General features: G+C 41.3%; 3 protein-coding genes across 8 annotated transcripts in view; 2 read left to right on the top strand and 1 right to left on the bottom strand.

Moving 5' to 3' along the window:
* Positions 1-20,706, bottom strand: part of LOC108105360 (probable serine/threonine-protein kinase DDB_G0267686) — a 66,347-nt gene that overhangs the window by 39,226 nt on the left and 6,415 nt on the right. For 3 of the 6 annotated variants that reach the window (XM_017211886.2, XM_017211881.2, XM_017211882.2), the window contains exon 1: positions 732-1,606. In XM_017211886.2, coding sequence (XP_017067375.1) covers positions 732-1,606 — 875 coding nt within the window. Of the gene's footprint in view, positions 1-731; positions 1,607-8,582; positions 8,903-10,320; positions 11,250-20,706 lie in introns of those variants that run through there. The other 3 variants (XM_017211878.2, XM_017211880.2, XM_017211885.2) reach the window with 2 other exon arrangements.
* LOC108105363 (uncharacterized protein C9orf85 homolog) lies at positions 11,367-12,418 on the top strand. Its single transcript, XM_017211889.2, has 2 exons — positions 11,367-11,462; positions 11,522-12,418. The coding sequence occupies exon 2, from the start codon at positions 11,547-11,549 to the stop codon at positions 12,258-12,260; it is 714 nt and encodes a 237-aa protein (XP_017067378.1). The 5' UTR covers positions 11,367-11,462; positions 11,522-11,546; the 3' UTR covers positions 12,261-12,418.
* LOC108105362 (3'-5' RNA helicase YTHDC2) lies at positions 13,932-17,853 on the top strand. Its single transcript, XM_017211888.1, has 3 exons — positions 13,932-14,652; positions 14,828-15,035; positions 15,092-17,853. The coding sequence occupies exons 1-3, from the start codon at positions 13,996-13,998 to the stop codon at positions 17,137-17,139; spliced, it is 2,913 nt and encodes a 970-aa protein (XP_017067377.1). The 5' UTR covers positions 13,932-13,995; the 3' UTR covers positions 17,140-17,853.

Raw genomic sequence — 20,706 nt, 5'->3', positions numbered from 1 at the left:
CAAGCGAGTAATACAGCAATTTGAGTTGCCAAATTAATACGCTACCAAGGCAATCTTTGGATTCATAATAATCAAAAGATATTATAGAGATTTTCTTTTCCATAAATCTTAATATCATTCACATGTGATAACTACTAGAAACATATTCCCAAATCAATTAGCTACTAATATATGTTGATATCTGTGTAAATATATATCGAAATGGGGAAGGGGTTAGTCAGAGTTGAAAGCTTGGAAAGAGGTAGAAGAACAGAGAACGGAAGAAAATAATCATTTAAGAAATTATACTCGCGGAGCTCTGTTGGTTTTTGCGGAATGGGAAAGCTGGTGGGAAATTTACTAGCGGCTTTAGATGACTCTTTCTCAAAATTTCGCACAAAATCTGATGGACAAATCAATAAAAAATATGGCCCATCCCAGATTTCCTTAAGAGTGTTGATGAGAGAAAAGATTTACTTCGGAATACTCGTTAAATATTGGACCCATTTGGAAATGGTAGAGGTTTTCCTAAGGGTAGCACATAGTCACACCTTTTAATCTTTGTTGCACTTTCAAAAAAAAAAATTTGAAATATGTTTTACTCTTGTTTAAAATTTTTAAAAAGTTCTCCTGCTTTTCTGCTTGATTTTATCGACACCCCACTGTAACTAATCGATTTTGGCGCGCGTCTATATTTATTTTTAATTTTTGTGTTCTGGTTTTGGCTTTCGGTTGGTGGCGATTTCTTTTACCTCAATTTGATGGCAATATCACGGCACTTGACGCATGGCACCTGGCCGGCTGATTCCTTGGTCTGCTGTGCTGCACTGCCTGCCTTTTCCGGCGGGGCTATCGTGGCATACTGGGCCTCCTCCTGATCCTCCTCCTTGCCCTCCTTTTCCTCCTGCCCCGTTGGCTTGTCATCCGCCTCCGTTTCACTGGCAAAGTCCACCACCAATTCCTCATTGGTCTCCTGGCTATTCATTTGCCTCCTGCTAAAATAGCCCACATGCTGATCCACGCCAGCATTGGCGTCCAAAAGGATCCGTTCATAAGCAGCACTTTCGTTTTCGGAGAGGGCAAAACGCTGCTCGAAAACCCGGACGGGCAGAGCACTTTTCCGGAGAACCTCCATCCTTTTGTGGCGCAACTCAATGGAGAAGATCAGTCGGACGCGTACCAATCTCCGCAGACCCTGATGCGTGGATCTAGCCCTCTGTAGCCTCCTTCGCTGCTGCCTCAATTCCAATTTCTCCAAGCCTTTGAGGGATTTGGGATCGACCAGGCCGTGATTATAGTCCGCCACGGAGGTGAGATCCAAGGCCGAACGAGTACGACGCCAGGGCACCAAATCGAAATGTGCCCCGGCCCAGGGATGAAAGTTCACTTGACTAACGTTGGTGCTGCGATCCTGCTTCAAAATCCAATCCGATTGCTGCTCTTTGGTGACCTTAACGTGATCATTCCGTGCCGCTGCCTGCGGCCTATGGCGTTTATATCGCGGCACCAGTGTCGCCTCCAACATCCGGGCATCCAGACCGTAATCCCGACGCAGCTGCTCCAGTTCCCTACTGCTGGCCGTAAACTGAGCACCGTTCCACACGATCACCGGCGCACAACTGGCCATTTGGATTCTGTTTCTCGTTTTTCTCTTTCTGTTTCTGTTTTGTATTTTTGCTTTTGGTTCTAGCCACCCCGAAAGTTCTTTCTTTTTGGCTTTTTAATTTTCGTGTATTATTATTTTTTATTTTCCCGAATAGCCCCGCTCGTTTTCCGGTTTCCGTTCGGCAATGTCGCGTTTGTCGCGTCCGCGCTCCGTGACGCCGGCGACGCAAATGTTGGCTGGCCAAAAAAAAACTGCTACGTCTACTTCAAACTCCAAATCCGCAGTCGATTCCTATTACCTACACTATGCAAAAAAGTTGCGCCAACTGCGCTGCCCCGCGCTGCCAACAGCAACAGCAACAGCCATAACAACAACAACGAATGCCACTCATGATTAAGAGTTTTCTGTTTTCTGTTATTGTTTTTGTTTTTGTTATTGTTATTGTGATTATGGACTGTTTTGTTGGAGTTGCTGGTGTTGCTAGTGCTGCCGCTTTGTTTGCTGATATTGCTGCTTGTTGCTGCTGCTACTGTTGTTGCTGCCACACGGCTCAAAAATAAGGTAGCTTAGCCAAAAATGCATATTTAATGGCAATTAGAAAGATTAAGATGCTCAGTATTTGAGTACATTAATAATTCCATTACCTTTAACCAGATTTATATAGCACTTTCAGTTCTTAGTTAGCCGCCTTTTCTCTCAGTGCATCTCTACTGATGTTTGCTCAACATTGAGGAGCATCGCGGGCTTAGCTGCCCCCTTTGATTGTATTATTTATTTATTTTTCACGCTCACTGCCATGTCAACTCCGCTCTGGGGCAACTCTCTGCCAGCGCCGACGTCGCTTCACATGGCTGCGCACGCGTCAGCAACAACAGTAACAACAAGAACAGCAATAATAACAACAACAAATAGGCATACTAATATTAACTAAACTCCATAGTTGCTGGAATTATCGGCGCTGTTTGCTGGGCATTCAGCAATTTGAGTTTAGAATTCTATTCTCGGCTAATTGACAACATCGGGCCATTGGCATTGTACCGGCCAAATTCCAAATTAACCAACAAAGGCAACGAAATAAACATTTTTATAGTACAGATATGGTAATGATAGATATAGTAATCATCCCCCAGAGATATATGACTCACTAAATAGTTTAATAACTTGAGAATGTAAAACGAAGGGCTCTGTTGTTTTAGAATTCCTGAATTCTTTTACAACTTTAAACTTAAATGTTAAATACTGAACAAGCCTTTAAATTACAAAACCAATGACATGTTGAACAAGGTTTTAGCCTTACTAATAATTCCCATAGCCTTACACGCGAAGCAATTAAGGGGTAAACCTTCCTCATATAATAAATATTTATAAAAAGAAAATAAAAAGATTTTCCATGTAAATGTTTTAAACTAATAATAAATTCGAAGAACCCTTAATCCTATAATTAATTTCAGCTAGTTGAGGGCAATTTCATCATCGTTTCTAATCCACCTCAATCGAAGTCTAACTAATTTCCATAGAAAATATGTAATTAAGTTTGCAAAATATCCGCCTAATGTTTAGACTTCTCATTGCCTTCTAAATATTTTCCACATGGAAAGCTCTTTGCACACGAACCATGCAAAATATCAATTATGTTTTATACTATACCTATACTATATATATACTAAATACTATATAGTTGCTGCCCCTAGAATGGGCTTAAGTCAAGCGTGGCGAAATGGAGGGGCTGGCTTGCAGCTTCTTGAGTGGCAATTGGGCAACTCTGTCTGCATTTTCTTTCCCCCTCCCCACTGCCTTTTCCACCTGTGTGAGTCATGAAAAGTGTGTGCAAATGGCGTGAAGAGTTTTTCATGATTTCTGGTTCAATGGCGTTCAGACTACGGGTGTCATACGAACAATACGTGCTAGTCAGTCCCTAAAAATATATATATAATATATATATCAACCTCAGGCTCTGCGTAATATCTCTGGCCATGTGACCCACAAAGGGCAATGAAAATGAAAATGAAAATGGCAGAGATGACAGCCATTAGGTGACTTGGAAAGGCTAGCCAGAGTCGTTGTTTTTTTTTTTGAATGCAAATCTAACAGAGCACCTTATAATGGCCGGCTGGCTCTTCATCCGCATTTCACGTATATTTCCCATTCAAATTCAAATTTGTCCGAAGGTTGGCCAAATCGCGCATCCATTCAGTCCGTCAAAGTGGTATGACATACATCCCAAAATCATATCGATAATATATAGTATTTATTGTATTTACTCTTGGCTCACATTGCCCACGGGCACTCGGCGAAAAAATTGCGCAAGGAGTTTGTTTTCGATTTCTACTTTTTCTCTCTTTAACTTTGCCAATTAGCATAAATCAAAATAAAACTTTGGAAAACGCAGAACCGTTAGAAGTCTTTATAAATAATATTATATTAATATAAAGAGAATTAAAAACAATAATTATTGTCTGCTAATCTCAACAGGAAATTAAATAATATTGTCTTGAAGAGATTTCTCTCAGAGAAAATGCCAAAAAGATCAAAGGCCTTAGTTCCGTAGTAAAATTACTTTTAAAACTCATAAAAAATATATTAAAACTGTGGGTTGGAGTATTATATAATATAATAATAATAAATATATTTCACTATCTTATTTCTCGGTGTGTATTGAAGGCTTGGCTTTTTGTTCATTTTAAAATTTAGCTTCCTGATGCAATAAAAACTAGATCTTATTAGTTATTGTTATTGAAATCAAAACACAAGCATTGCAAATTTAGCTAAGAATATGTAAAGATATGCCTCTCACCCAATCTTGGTCTTAACTAAAGTCTAGACTAGATTAATCACCAAAATATCAAAATATTAAAATCCCAAAAAGAAACCAAAACCAAGCAACGAATGCTCCAGTGATTTTGAAGGGTAAAGCCATAAAAAGCAAAAAGGAAAATCATTTCTTTTGGGCCAAGCTGGAAAACAGTTTGTTTATTATTTAGCTTTTGGCTGGGTAACTGTGTGGCCCACTCGGCGGATGGGAAATGAACATAAAGAGCACCACCAGTCACAGAAGCAGCAACAACAACCAAAGCCTTAATAACAGTACGGTGGGGCAATAAAAACGAAAGAAGAAAATAAAATCATGTTGTTCGTTGCTCGTATTCGTATTTGATCCATTTAATTACGGATTTTTGGGTAATTGCGCAATATGGAAAAATGGGGAAAATATATACGACTGACTAAATGTCCATCTGAATTGGGTCATTTTTTTTAGAGGGAATATAAATGATTTTTTAGTTGGAAAAATACAAGTTTTTTTAGGGAAGTCCAATTAAATAGCATACATTAGAAGCCTTTTAAACACAAAGTAAATCTAATAAAATCTAAAAAAACAAATATAACTTCATGAAAAGTATGAATTTAGATTAAAATTTAAGCAATCTTAAATAAGTTTCTTTATAAATAGCAAGCAAAATGTAAACCTTAAAAATATGAAAACTAAACTTATTTCCTTTACAAAATTCTTTTACTTCCGTGAGTCGAACTTTTGCGACCCCAACTTTTACTTTTTGCTCTTTTGTTTTTGTTTCTTTTGTTTCCATTTTTTCTATTTATGGTTTTTTTTTTTTTTTTTGCCTATCAAATGCAGAACAGTCCGCTAGCCTTCGATCTAACGGTTAATGCTTCGTTTTCATCACCTATCCATCGGATCGAACAGCAGAGATCCAAGATCTCACAACGCACAGCGATATCTCGCCTCATCCGTCAATTCAAATTCAAATTTTCGAACGGCCGAGAATCGAGGTTTTCACTTTCGTGTATACGACTTTGCCAGAAGAGGGGAAAAAATGTTAGAGAAAAATTAGAAAGCAAAAGTCAATGTGCTAAGCTATTGGACTTTTGATGAGCGATAGAACTATTAAGAATTTTCGGGCATCATCAGTGGACAAAGACAGTTTTTAAAAGCTCACACAGAGAGAAAAATCAACTTAATGTTTAAAAATTTGTAATATTTATATGGAAAATTAATAGTAATATAGTTAAACAGCATTCAAGATCAGAATATGTTGCAATACTACAATATTTCTTCTCTGAATGCCCCCTACAATGTACACCCTTTATTCCTCCTAGTGACTGGCTCGCCATCTATCTGTCCCTTTCGCTACTATCTACTCCCATCTCTCTCGACGAATCTTCAGCGTGTCATTCAAATGCAAAACCGCGTTTATTCAATCACTCATTCATGCGATTCAAATGAAGTTGGCCTGTGAAAGTAAGCCATGGCAAAAGTCCGAGGAACAAACATTTGTCCAACAATCCGTCGACAACGAATGGGCAAACAAGACGCGGCATCTGTCCGCTCACCTGAAGACTCACCTAAGTTGTGACAGGTCGTGGTCCATTCCCGCAGCCCTCCCCCTGACACCTACAGCTGCTGCCCCTGTCCCTGTCGCTGTCCCCTTTGAGTTAACAACAAAACAAAAAATGAAATCCCCAAGAGGAGGAGACCGGTGAATGCCCTGCCCTCAAGTGGCGACTGCAAATGAGTCAACAGCCTGGCAAACATGAATGCAAATCTGAATATGCAGAATACCCTTCACTGACTAACTTTGAACTGAGCCAGCTACTTCAGGTCTTAAGTTGAGTCTTGAAACTGTGAGGAAATACGATGGAGAGTGCTCTAATTTTGAAAGTTGTAGGCTTTTTAATATCTGTATATAGTTATATCAATAAGCATATTAACTTATTACCTCGCGAGGCCAATACCCTTTTTGAAGTTTCTGAATTTGTCCAAACAACCTAAGTGCGCATATTATTTAAAGTGGCCTTTAATGGACTGGGTGGATGTGGATTAACGACACTTGGCGAGTCGTCAAACGCTAAACATCAATGAACTTGGGGGATTAATATTAATGGCACTCCCTCGGCAACGGCTTTCTGCGCTCTGCTAATGACCAAATGCGTGCAGGTCTTGGCCAAATCGAACGTGGGGCTGGGAGCACATGGACAAATGGCCAATTACGATTGGCGACAACCGAACAACCGAACAACACACTGTTGGGTGGTGGGAAATAACCCGTTCGAGGCGATGGAAGAAAACATGGAAAAGATGAAAATGCAGCTAAAAATGTCGTATGTAAACGGTTGCCTTAATAATCGACATTGGTGGAAAGTTGCAACAGCCAGCCGGTTGTTGACCGCATCGATATATAAACAGATATATATATATATATACAGCGCCTTGGAGTCTGGAGTCTGGGCAAACGAAAGCAAAAGGATGGAAGGGGTTTCGCCCCTCTGAACCAAAACAAGTTCCCCCAGAAATTTCACTTTTTCTTTTGCCGTTTCTTGGTTTTTGGCTTGGGTATAGCTCAGTTTAAGATGGACTCCTTTGGAAATCAGCAAAAGCGTTGCTAATTAAAGCAATCGCAAAATTACACAAATAAATTATACCACAAAATAATGAGCGTCTGGTCTGGCAATGATTGCGCTGGACTTGCGATATATATCTGTTAATAACCCGAAGTTGAACGAACGGAAATGAATTGAAAATAGCAGGGAAAATCAAACATCTTTCCGTCCCAGAAGATAATCTCAATTTGATTGGCTCTTTCCCCCTTCCCCCGTGTCGAAATTAGTCACAGAATTATTAGTCAAATTGAAATCGAATTAACCGAAAATGTGCCAGCAACAAACAATCAAAAATTATGGTGAACAAAGTGTGGAACAAAATCGAAAGAAAGTTATAACAAGTCGAATATTGAAGTACGCTAGGAAATTTACGAAAAGTTGTTATGTTAAAAATATGTTTTTAAGAAATATTTAAAGATTTTGAAGATGCTCTTTGGAAGAAAATGCTTTTTGTCTTATAAAATAGTTTAAAATCCTAACTTTATAATCTTAAAATAATATATATAAATCTAGTACTAACCACAGAACATATTGCTACGTAAATCTGAGGAAACTAATTCCCTCCATCTTCTTAACATTCAGAATACCCCCCAAGTAGAGTATCATATATAATGCAAGAAATATTATGAAGCTCAGCGATTGCCATGCAATAATGAGCGAGTTTTCCGAAGGGGAAATCGGTGTGTGTGTGTGTCTGTGCAACTCCGAAACAAAACACAAATTTTATGCGGTTTTATTATTACCCATTTTTCAGATTCTACGCTGCGGCACGTCAGTTGATATGGGTATGGATATGGCCATATAGATATACGACTGTGGTCCGTTCATTTATCACGGCACACGCTCTGGAACCAAATGGCATGTGGCATGGCGGTACGTTGCACATAGAAACGCATTCGGTGGTTACAACACCCGAACAACCGTCGTAATTATCACAGCAAGTCGTATAATCAGAGCCAGCCCCCAAAAAAGGGTTGTATAACTTAGGCAAATCAAGGCAAATGATATATCGCGTTTCGCGGAGAAAGTCATCAACTATTTTAAGGCAGTTTCGCCATGGCCTACGGCTTGGAAGATTTTCATAGTTAACTAACTATGTTCTTTAAGGCTTTGTATAAGAAAGTAACCCTTTTGATGTAAGAAATCGAACAAAAAGTTATGGTAATTAGAAATATTAAGTAAATAATTATATATAAAAAGGTTTATATGCAAAACTGTGAATGTTCTTGCTTTTAAGCAGGTTTTTTTTGAGAAAGAAAATGAAGGTTCTGATGATATACATCTTAAGAATGTTACATCTGTTAAGTCAATGATTTAAATCGACATTATATTCCTCAAATTTATTAGTATACGAAGTTTTCCTTGTAGTTATATAAAAATTGTTAGAAAAATAAGTACTTAGTACCCCATTTTCATAGATAAATTGCATAGCTTCTAAGTAGAGTTTTGCATTTCTACATTCCTTACAGTTGTGTTCTTCTTTTCCTTTCAGAACTTAAAAATTTAAAATCAATAAACAAAACTTTACTGCTAAATCTGCTTCTTTGAACTACAAACCTGATATGTTTTCCATACACACTTCTCTTAGTTCTTTAGAGCTTACCGCAAGGCATTTCCTCAAGAGGTCTGCAATAACCTGATTGGCCAGCAATGATTGATCGATTGATTGAATGATTGCACTGACACACGCACACTCACAGAGAAAAGCACATGCTTGGCAGAAGATAAAACTTCATGTTCTGTTTTTCAATAAGTTCACAAAATAAGATAACAAAAAAAATTACTTTCAACTTGCAACTGCATTTGCATCTTCTCGAAATGAAATCTTAGTTCGTTGCTTAAGTCTTTTGTTTTGCTGGCGATAAACGGTGTCTGTAAAAAGGTTTTGTTTTTTTCTTTTTTACTCGTGGAGCGCGGCACGTGCTGAACGAACAATGGTCGCGGCTTGTTTGAGTCGCAGGTTTCAACGCGGCTATCGGCGAAAGAGATGGCGTTGCAGTTAGCGAAAGAGACGGCAAATGAAGCCGGAGAAAGAGATGGCAAAAGCTACAGAGACGATACGGCGAAGATTTGGACCAGCTTGGCCAGCGGTCGACGAAGAAATGTAAAAGCCAAAAGCAGCGGACCCCAAAGAAGTGCCGAGCGAGAAAGCTCTCGGCCGGGCCTTCTTCTTGTTGTTAGCCGCTGATGTTTATATATATACTCTTTCAAGGGGTAACATAGTTATATTTATGAGGTAGATCTTTTAAGGAAAGCTTTTTCTGATTTTTAGCATTATAACTATTACCCTATCGGAAGGATAATTCTTAATCAAAACAATGATATTATTATATTTCGAAATAACAGTGTGTAAAGTAGATAAAACTACTTGTTCTAAAATATATATCCTAAAGCAGTTTGGAAAGAGTATCCGATATTTGTATCATAGTTTTCGTGGTACACCTGCTGTTGATGTAAACATCGGCTCATTCGAGTAATGCGCTTGTGTTTAGTTGATTTTCGATGCGCTTTTTGCACATTGCTAGACTTTTTCTTGCTCGTCTTTTAGTAGTTTTCAGTATGCTGGAATTTTTCTTCATTTGTTGCCGCTTTAGTGTTGTTGTTGCTGTTGCTGTGGTGGGTATAATTTTATTCAATAGAATTTATGCTTTTTTATGGTCAAGCTGGCGGCGCGTCATGCGCGGAAACCTCATCGCTAACGGTTGTTTATGGCCAGTTTAAGGTTTTTGTGCATAATTGTTTGGCTTGAGTCGTTCGTTGCTCTGGCTCTTTGGCTCTTCAGCTCTTTGGGTCTTTGCCTCTGTCGTTTTTACCTCATCTTACTGCAGAGAGAAGACCCATTTAAATGCAATCAATCAATGACTTATGGCTAATTAGCCACTGCAATTTAATAGAAACACGAAAACACTTCATTAGCGATGCCACTAATGAGGCAACATCGTTTTACGATGTGTTTACTTTGTCGCCCGGCCACTCGAACTCCGAACTTTGAACTTTGTTAATGCAACAAAGTGCATCGAATTGCAATCGATCGACATTAAGGCTTTATGGTGTGCTTACATCAAATTGAAATTTAAAGATTAAGCGTGCCAAATTGCCAGCAACTTAATTAATAATTGACACCACGATTGACCAATTACTTAATTTCTTAATGGATTTGGTAATGTCTAACCCATAAATCATGATTAGAGAAACTTAAGTTTGATGAGATTAAAATGTATCGTCAAAATAATAACTCTTAGCCTGCGTAACTTACTACTCATTACCATTAAACTATTGCAGTTTTTAAATATTAAATAAGCCTTAAAAAACATATTTAAAATATTCTGAGAGTCACTCACCTAATGGCCGCCGACTGATGACTCGCCAGCATTCGCATACTGCCTCCGAATCTGTGCTGCTGCAGTTGATTGTGGTGCGGATCGAACTCCGGATCGGGCGGATAGCCACTGGCCATATTCCTGCTGATCTGGCTGATGCGGCTCATACGGCTGGCATGCGATCCCCGCTCGGAATTGCACTTGGAGCCGCACAGTGAATTCTCGCAGAAGCGACAACACTTATTGTAGCTAAAGGTGGAGGTGCAGAGGGTGCAGAACGAGTCTAGCTGCGATTCGGCCTGGTCCTCCTCTAGGTCGGCGTCTTCGTTAACAGATGGATCCATTTCCAGGCCATGGTGATTCCGACGCAATTTTATGGTTTGTGTATGACTACTGTGATCTTCGTCGGAGCAAAAGTGATACGGTTCACTTTCGGTGTCTTCCTCTTCGCCCAAACTGCTGCCAGCGCTGCCATCCTGGCGTACAGTTCCCTGCGAGTTCCCGAAGCTGCTCAGCGGGCACGAGGGGTACCGGGTGAGGGGAAAGGGTCGTACGTTGTACTTGCTGGCCATCGACAGGTTCTCATTGAAGTAGATCACATTGGGCGATTGCGCTTGGCCAGGACCTGCCCTCTCCCTCTCCCGGTCCCTGCCCATTGCTCTGTCAATTTCTCGATCCCTGCTAATGCTGAGATCATGGTATTTCCGCAGGAATGCCGCATTACAATCGGCGGCAGTGTATTCGTGTAGTTTCTTCGGTTTTTGGGCGGGAACATGTGTTTGCTGAATATTCACCTTGTTGTGATGCGATATGCTGCTGTTGTTCGTGTTGCTGTTGCTACTGCTGCTGTTGTTGTTGGTGGTGGTGCTGCTGTTATTGTTGCCGCCGGAGCGCAGTAGATCAAAGAGGCGCTGCTTAAGGTCGCGCATGGCCTCATGGAGTTCCGGTTTCTACAAATGAAATGTAAACAATTAAATTGGCATCATGGTTAGAGTCACGGCTAAACTGTTTGGGAGCCATTGGGTTGAAAGGCTGTGCTAAAGCTTACAGCATTTTCAATTCAACGACCAATGGTCACATTGAACAAAATAAATAATTTTCATTTTTGCACGCAAAACACGAGGATCTTTGTTTTTGTGATCGATTAAGCTAAATTAAACCAGGTAATCCGTTAAATTAGTTATGTATGTGAACGTAGTCTGAACTAACTTTGTAATTACAGCGAAAGCTATTTAAAAGAGCCAAAGATGAGCAGCCAGCGCGGCAATGTAAGTCGCACACGTGCGCAGAAGCATAAGAATCGTCATGTCTTCAAAAACGATCTGCACGACAAGACGCCTCAGCAATTGCGATTAAATGCTATGCACGTCTCCACAGTTTGCCAGCGCTGCAAGGAGCAGATCGAGTGGAAAATCAAATACAAGAAGTACAAGCCGCTGACGCAGGCCAAGACCTGTGCCCATTGCAAGGAGCGTACGGTTAAGAAGGCCTACCATGTGGTCTGCCGCGACTGTGCCATCAAGGCGAATGCCTGCGCTAAGTGCCTGAAGAGCGCCAAGGAGGTGGACATCGAGGAGCCACAGCCAACGCCCCGGGAAGAGCAGCAATTGCAGTCCGAGATGGACCGACTGGTCAAATCATTTTCAGAGCGTAAGCGTCGTGCCTTCCTGCGCTACATGAAAAAGGGCAAGGAGAAGGAGAAAACTCAGGGCGAACCGGATGAAGAGCAGCTGGAAAACGAGGAGAAGGCCAAGCGTGTGGCACATACACGCGACGAGCTGCTGGCCAAGATCAAGCAGCTAGATCTTGCCGGAGAGGATGAAGAAGAGGAGGATGACTCGGACTTCGATTCGGAGGAGGATGAGGATGATTCCGAATTTGATTCTGAGGATGATGAGGACGACGACAGCGAGGATGAACCACAGAAACCCGCGCCTCAGAAGTCCACTAAAGCGAAATAAACTTCTTTTTTTAATTAATATTTTTTTTTGATCTTTGTGATAAAGAATAGAATAAGAATGATTTAGATTTTGTTTGTGGAGCAGAGAAAGATGACTCCCAACTTGATTCCGTTAAGGATGAGTCTTCAAAGTCTTAAATTAAAAAATTAAACAAAGTACTTGATAAGTTGCGACTTAATGAGCTAAAAGGAAAACGAAAACCAATTTGCTGAGCAGGTAGCAGGTCTCGGATTTCCTTTACGTGGGGGAGGGTAAGCTGGAGAAGCGGTTGCAAGTAGTAAACAAAGGAAGGTGACCAGCATTTCAAGATAAGAAGGTGAAATAAACACGACCAGTAGACTTTGATAGATACAAAAAGACGAATTGCCAAGACGCAAATTTATGCTAAACAAAATAAACCAATAATTTAAGGCCTAATAAATATTGAAGCCAAAGTGAGAGGTGTAGCAAGCTCAGCTAGTTTCAAAATCATCGAAATATCTTTAAAAGCTTTACCTGTATGTATATAAAAAGATTTCTTTGACTTACATACATGTATTACTCAAAAAGCTTTTACAGGTGGGGATATCTACTAAATTGTTATATAGCTATAGCTATTTTCAAAAAATTGTATAGGAACACCTACTTCTGATTCAGTATTAACAAAAGTGTATATTATTATTGTTTTTGCGGACTAGATTTATGAATGCTAGACCATTATTTTCAGTAGCTACTATATAATCTATTGAGCCACATTAAAGCTCTGATATTAGAAAAGAATATTTAAAAGCATGCTACAGTTTGTGCAGCTTGGACTATATTGTTTATTAAATGTTTATCGAATGTGTAGAGATCTGATTACCGGATTGTTTATGTGTCTTATTTCGAATGCTCGTCCGGGATCTTGAAGATTTAAAAGTCTTTCATGTCCCCCTCCGGAATGCTTCCATACATACGTGTGTGGCACATTATGTGTCTTATTTCGGCTACTCGTCCAGGATCCTCACGATTTTGAAGTCTTTCATGTCGCCTTTCGGAATCAGACGCCATTTTTGTTCACTGGCCAAATGAAGAACCTCAGAAAAGGCCGCAGCTCGGGACACTGGCGGTGGGTTCGCAGCCAGTTCTTTGAGGACACCTTTGAAAGTGGCCACTGCTGGTCTATGCTGCTCCAGGTCCTTCACCTTTTGCGAAGTTGACGGCATCCCCTCCTTGGGCACCATATCTTGCATAGAACTTGAACTGCACCGCTCCACTGCATCCACATTGTTTATGGATATCTCAATCATGGAAGCAACCGAAGCATCAGAAATATCCATTTAGTTGTTGTTAAATGCGAAATGAAAATACGAGTTCTTAGAAATTTAATGCTGCCCTCTAAACTACACGACGACGACTAAGCGCGCGAGTTAAATAACCGGCAAAAGCCCACTCAGAATCTGGTCACATTCACAAGGAAATTAAAATGTTAAAGCCGGAGATATTTCTATTAACTGTAGTGAAAGAGCTGTTTCTATTACACGTTGTTTAATTTTAAAATAGATAATTTATATGTGACGAAAAAGTAACTGTTTCGGTTTGAGACGCCGTTAAGCTTTAGTATCGATATAAACTGAGCTATTAAAATATCGATAGGATGCTTATTTTTTAACATCGGTGTTATCGAAGAAACTATTGCCGTTTTACCATCACTCGAACTTAACAACATTTAAAAATTGTATTGAGTTGAAAAGCGCAGAGGGATTAAAAATAGCGAATGGCGGACAGCAGGAAAGAGGCGAGACATTTCCGTCGTCAGGGAAAGAAGAAGGGACCACCGGCGCAAGGACATCCGCAGGAATTGTTGACCAACGGGCAGCAAACTGCAGCTAAAAACGCTGTCAAGGCGAATGGCAAGGCAAAGGCCGGCGTGAACGAAAAACTGACTCCCGAGGACGAGAAGGTACTGCGCAAGCTGGTCAACGATTTTGTCCAAAGCCAGGAACCGGAGCGGCAGATCAATGGTCTTAACAAAACTCAGCGCAGCCACGTGCACCGATTGGCCCATGGTCGCGGCCTGAAGACGATCAGCACAGGTCCCGAGGAGGATCGCGTTCTGACCATAACGCGTCCTCCACAATCCGACGGGCTCCAGCACTATCTATTGGACAACGCCAAGCTACCCATGAGTTCGGCGCTCCTCAAAGCTATCAGCCAAATGTACGGAAACGTGCAACATCGATTGAGCACATCTGTTCCGGACCGTAATCGTGCGAAAGAGCAGCGACGACACCCATCCAACTTCGGTCTGGTCGGACAAAGGCTTATTCCGCCGTTAATAAGCAACTGCAGTAAGCATTTTTCACTGGAGCGACGGTCCTTGCCCATATTTAAGCAGCGCGAAAACATCCTGAGAGTCTTGCAGAAGAAGCAGGTGACCAACATTTATCCTTTATTTGTTATTTCCTTATCGAAAAATCTATCCAATAGCCGTAGTGCAATTACGCGGCCAAAATCTCTTCAAAAAAAGACTAGGAGTTTCCTTCCCTGTAAAGAAGTCATGCTTTTCAAGCCTATTTAAATAAATCTTATCTGACGTTCCCTCAAAGGTTTTGATCATTAAGGGAGCCACTGGCTCTGGAAAGTCCACCCAACTTCCGCAGTACATCCTCGAAAGGGCCGCTGAGAATCGTGAGCCGGTTAGGATCGTAGTAAGTCAGCCGCGTCGCATTGCAGCGATAAGTGTTTCAGAGCGCATTTCCAGAGAACGCGGCGAGACGCCGGGCAGCACAGTGGGCTATCAGATTCGCATGAACAGTAAGTAACAGATGTCCACGAAATCGAACTTTTAAACAATCTTTATTTTCGGACAGGCAAATGCAGCAGCCATACGGTTCTCACGCTGACTACCAGTGGTTGCCTTTTGCGTGCTCTAGCCATGGATGGGGAGAATTTCTTTAAGAACACCACCCACTTAATTATTGATGAAGTGCATGAGCGAGACTTGGACACAGATTTCTTACTGCTGGCCACCAAGTTGGAACTGAAAAGGAATCCCCATCTTCGCGTGGTGCTCATGTCTGCCACCATGGACTTGAACGCTTTGTCCGAATATTTTGGTAAAGCTACTGTGATGGATGTGGAGGGTCGCAGCTTTGGGGTGAGGATCTTTCATCTGGAGGATATTCTCAGTGAGACTGGCTACCTGACCCAGAGAATGGAGCAGTTTTTGGGGGAGCCGACGGGGGACGAAACTCGCGAGGAACTACTGGCAGCCTATAACGGTGGTCGGACAATCATAGATCCGGATATCGACAACGATTTGATAGTTTCGCTGTTGGAATTGCTACTGTGCCGCGGCGACCCTGGAGCGGTTATTGTATACCTACCAGGCTACAACGATATGACTATGCTTTTGGACCGCTTGGATAGGGCTCTGCCGCGAAACCAGGTCAAAATCATGCTGCTGCACAGCCAGGTGGATAACAATGAGCAGCGCAAGGTCTTTCGTGTTTATCAAGATGTCCGCTTGAAGATAATTCTTAGTACAAACATAGGCCAGACTTCAATAACTATTCCGGATCTAATCTACGTCATCGACACGGGTCGCGTAAAGATGAGAACTTATGACCCGACCACGGATGCCTCACAGTTATGCAGTACGTGGATCTCGCAGGCGGATGCTAAACAGCGGGCAGGAAGAGCTGGACGCTTGCGGCATGGCATATGCTATCGACTCTTCGACAGTGATCGCCTGGCCAGGATGGATATGTACACAGTTCCGGAGATCAGAAGGCGTACCTTAGAAGAGATCTGTCTATTGACCAAGGTGGCAGCTCCGGACATGCTAATAGCATCCTTTCTAGCTAAGGCATTTGATCCTCCACAACCGGAGGCTGTGGTGCAGGCCTGTTTGAAACTGCAGCTCATTGGCGTCCTTAAAGAACTGGAGGAAAGGCTCACACCGCTGGGACACATCATTGCCGAACTGCCCCTTGGCGTCCAATTGGGCAAATGTCTGGTGTACTCTATTTATTTCCGCTGCCTAGGCAGCATGACCATCATCGCGGCCTATCATTCGGTAAGAGATCCTTTTATTCTGAACACAGAACGAGGTAAGAAATCTGGCCACCAGAACGCCAGACTCCATTTCGCTGGCGATATGATGAGTGATTCATTGGCGGCCCTTAAGCTCTACGATGATTATAGAAGCTTGAAGCGCCACGAAATCGATGACTTTTGTGAGCGTTATTTCGTGTGTCGCCATGCGTTGGATATGTTTGTCTCTGCAGTCGCTACTCTACGCGAAACTGTCATCCGTATATTTCGGGCCAATCAGACGATGATACGTTTGGCGTCCTCCTTTGACAGTGACACAAATATGATTCGCCTCGCCTTGACGGCAGGTCTGTATCCCAAGCTGGCTTACATTGACCGCGAGAGGAAACATCAGCTGATTTCTGAAGGAGATCCATGTGTTAAAGTTTCGAGGAACTCTTGTCTTCTGGGCCGAAAAAAACAGAAGAATTTGGCCACTGATTGGATCGTGTTCGTTGAGAAGACCCGCAATGTGGAGCAGATGTCCTCGTTGGAGCATACCACTTTGGTGAGTGGCTTGATGGTGGCTCTCGTAGGTGGAAAGAAATTCACAATAGAGTCGCATGACGACGGCGCACTCCTGTGTCTGGACTCTTGGATCCGTCTGCAATGTCCAACTGATTTTGGCTATAAACTTCGCAAACTTCGGAGTCTTGTGGAACGCGAGGTCGCTGAGATGGTTAAGACGCGCAAGCTTGACGGCGCTGCTGACTGGATTGGTCCGGAGATGCTTCGACGACTGATGCTGGGGGATGTGCCTTCAGTCTGCTTGGCCGAGGGCAAGAGTCTGCCCAGCAACGATAACTGTGATAACGACAATTAAATTTAACGCTTCGGATATCAGTTAGAAACTTCCATTCGCAGTATTCGCAAAACTTGTGCGTTTCATAAGCCCAAGCCAGCCGATCGTACCTGATTAGGGCAGATAAACTCATAACTAACGAGGCTAACGAATATTTCCGAAAAACATTTATGTACTTACATCGAATTTCGTTTATTTTGATAGAATTTTCAATATTCGTATACGAATTGAAGAAACCGTAGTTATGCACTGGCATAGTGTAAGAAACACATTTTTGGCTGACTTAAGCAGAAGCATAAAGCATTTAATTTGTAATCCAACCATTTGTAAAAAAAACCATCAGACTTCAAGATATTTTTTTAAAGGCTCTTCTCTACTTATTCTTTAAATAAGACGCAGAATATCTTAACCAAATTCATTGAATGTTGTGATACAATAAGGCGCCAATACGGAAATAGGGATATTATCGGATATTGAAGTATTTTTAAGTTGAAAGTTTTTCTAAATATTGTGAAAAGTGTCAATTCATCGGAATACGATTATATTTTATTTGTTTTATTATAATGATAAGCTGTAAGATATTTTATGAATTAAAAGCATCCCAAGGAGGAGGAAATCAGAAAACGCACGAAGAACTACTTTAAGCTCTGAAACGTACTGTAAGCACATCTTAGCTTTCGGAGACACACAGGGAATTAAAAATGTAAACCAAAAATATACATTTTGAAGATTGCATTTGCGAACACTCCCTAATTGCTGGGTGAAAATATGTGTGCCACAAGTGCCACGAGATGCCAGGGAGATCGCGACTCGGTGTCGGTGTCAGTGTCAGTGTCAGCGAGCCCAGTTGGTGGGCGTGGCAGTCCCCTGCGGTGCATTGGGCCATGGCAATCATGGAGCTAGCGTTTATGCTCCACCTGCCCCACCTGCCTCCTACTGCCCATTCAGGCGCAAACAAGAGCGGGCAAATAGATAAAAAAAAAATGAGTTAATTGCACAGACGACGCAGTCAATAAACCTGAAGTCGAGCTTGTCGCTGCTGCAGCAACAATGGCAACAAAGACACCGTTCCAGCAGCAACACCAGCAAAAGACGGCAGCTTACTTACAAAGAAAGTGAAATTAATTTGTTATTTTTCGGTCGATTGTGGCTCTTTGAGCGATGCCTTTGAAAACTGGGAGAGAGCATGGCCAATCTCCACGGTCGCCCTACACAGTTGATGTCTTTTACTGCATGTATATGTATTTGCTCCCATAGAATGTTTTGTATGTGCAAAATAATGAATGAAAATACTTTAAATTTGATGTTTACTGTATGTTTAAAATAATCATAAAACAAAATATCCATATTGCTTCTGATTCCAAGACACCAATTGAGATGTATATATTCCAAGGTGAAGTTTTCATATTTATATTTTAGCCATGGAATTCAAGGTGTTCTAAGCATCTGCATTAATTTTTGTAATTACATGAGACATGCTTATTTTCGATATCTATAAATAACATTTATAAAACTTTTCAATAAATAATTTCATTATTTTAAGCATCGCAATCTCTTGAAATCTCCGTCCTAGTCTCAAAAAGTTAGTTTCAATAAAGATGACATTATTCTTCCACCTCAAATCAAACTGAAAACATATTTTTACTAATCTGAAAATTACTATTCCGATAAATGAATTCTTTATGGGAAATCTGTTTGTACTAAAACTTTTTTTGACTAAATGTATATAAAAAGTAAATGTGAAATATTTTTGATGTACCTACAACTGCGTATTTTTAAATAAAATTTGATTAGTTGTTCGAAAAGAACGAAAATTGTTTTCCAAGCTTTAAGATAATGACCAAAAGGATGGACTACTGTTTGAGTTGACCCAAATGGTGTGCGCCACAAAGTGACTAGCCAATAATATGCAACTCATCAATGGGAAATTGCGGGAAATCACAGTTGCCCAACCTCGAATTTCCAACAATTGGCTCACCGATAGAATTCCACAAGAAGCTATGAAAAATGGGGGCCACCAAGAAAAGCCGCAAATCAATTTTCCCAGACAACTCCTCCATTGTCGGGGGCTGCGGCTGCCATTGAACTCTAGCAAGGATGAGAATGACTCTGGAGGAGGTGGTTGAGTGCCAAATGAATGGCAATCGCCAATTGGCATCTGGCATCTGCTCTCGAAATCAAATAAAGTTAAATGGCCCGGTGCGCAGGCAGCACTAATAGACCAACATCGACCATAAACCTGGCCAACAAGTGGCTCGGCTTCCATGGGGAAGCAGCCAGTTGAATGCACTCGCCATCGCCATCAACTCCGATTTAAATTGGTCGCGGATCGGATCTCCGTTGCCAACCAGCTCGGCAAGTGTCTCTTTGTCTTTGTCATTGTCCACGGACAGGAAGGCGGAGATTACCGAATGGAATCGGAGATGCCAATAATACCACCAGATATAGTTGTATTATGCACAGCGAGTTTCAGGATAAAATCACTTCCAAAATGCTAAATGATTTGAGCAGAACAAAGCCAAAAATTGTCCAAATGTGGAATGTGATACCTCACTAGATTCGTTATAAAATTTCCAAGAAAACTGCATTCACACCTAAAATGGTTATATTTTGTCAATTTTTTGGAAAAAGACGATGTTACCCCTTTATCGAAAATTTGGCGACATTTGGTTTATACCGATTGCCCTCTCACAATGACAGTATTATGCCCATAACTAAGCCAATAATGGTTCAAATATAGAATGTCATACCTCGTTGAGCTTGTTTTCTAATTCTTAACAAATCTGCATCTCATCTGAGGTTGTCCGCTTTACGAAACAATCAGAGTTTAAGTTGAGGGATAACTTTGCTTAAATTTCAATCATAAATAAACCTTACAATATGCCAATTTCTTCTTAAAAACTGCTAACAACCTGTTAATAGTTGTTTTTGTAAGGCGCCACAAGTTTTCTTATCAACTCAATCCAATCTTTTGACTGTGAGAACTCTTATGAATTTGATTAAATTTGCAGTATTTGCAAGCTGGTTCTTTCAGAACCTTCTAAACGGGTATTTCTAGCATCCAACGGAGGATTAAGATATAACACCATTCCGTTTTCGAGCTCCGCTAAGAGATGGTAACTTGATCCCACTGGATGCCGGGCGCATGGGCATCGCATCGCAGTTAGCTAATGACACGGGCCCTCGACTGATTGATGATCGGTTGGAGCGGCTGACTATTTTTTTCTTTTCGTTTTTTCTGGGCCGTCAGTTACTGTTACATAATTACAGCAAATTAATTTCGGCAGAAGTTGCCGCCAGATGTACGCTGCTCCCAATGCTCCATGCCCGATGATCCCATGGCCCCGGGGCTCCCAGAGATGACATCATCTCACATAATCGCACATCTGCAATAATCCCAGACATTTGTGCATCACGGAATGCATTTTGGTAATTCCAAATTCCAAATTCCATATTCCGAATTCCAAACGGGGGTATTATCATGAATATGTACAGGTATACATACGTAGAGGGATTGGACCGAAGGTAAGACTCAGAGATCACGCCAGTGAAAGTCTGCCCCTTTAGCGGGGTCAAATCAATCAGGCT

This window comes from Drosophila eugracilis, unplaced genomic scaffold, assembly GCF_018153835.1.
Source record: "Drosophila eugracilis isolate 14026-0451.02 unplaced genomic scaffold, ASM1815383v1 contig_498, whole genome shotgun sequence".
Taxonomy (NCBI): Eukaryota; Metazoa; Arthropoda; class Insecta; order Diptera; family Drosophilidae; genus Drosophila; species Drosophila eugracilis.
The sequence above is the reverse complement of the archived record's forward strand: the minus strand, read 5'-3'. Positions and strand labels throughout refer to the sequence as shown.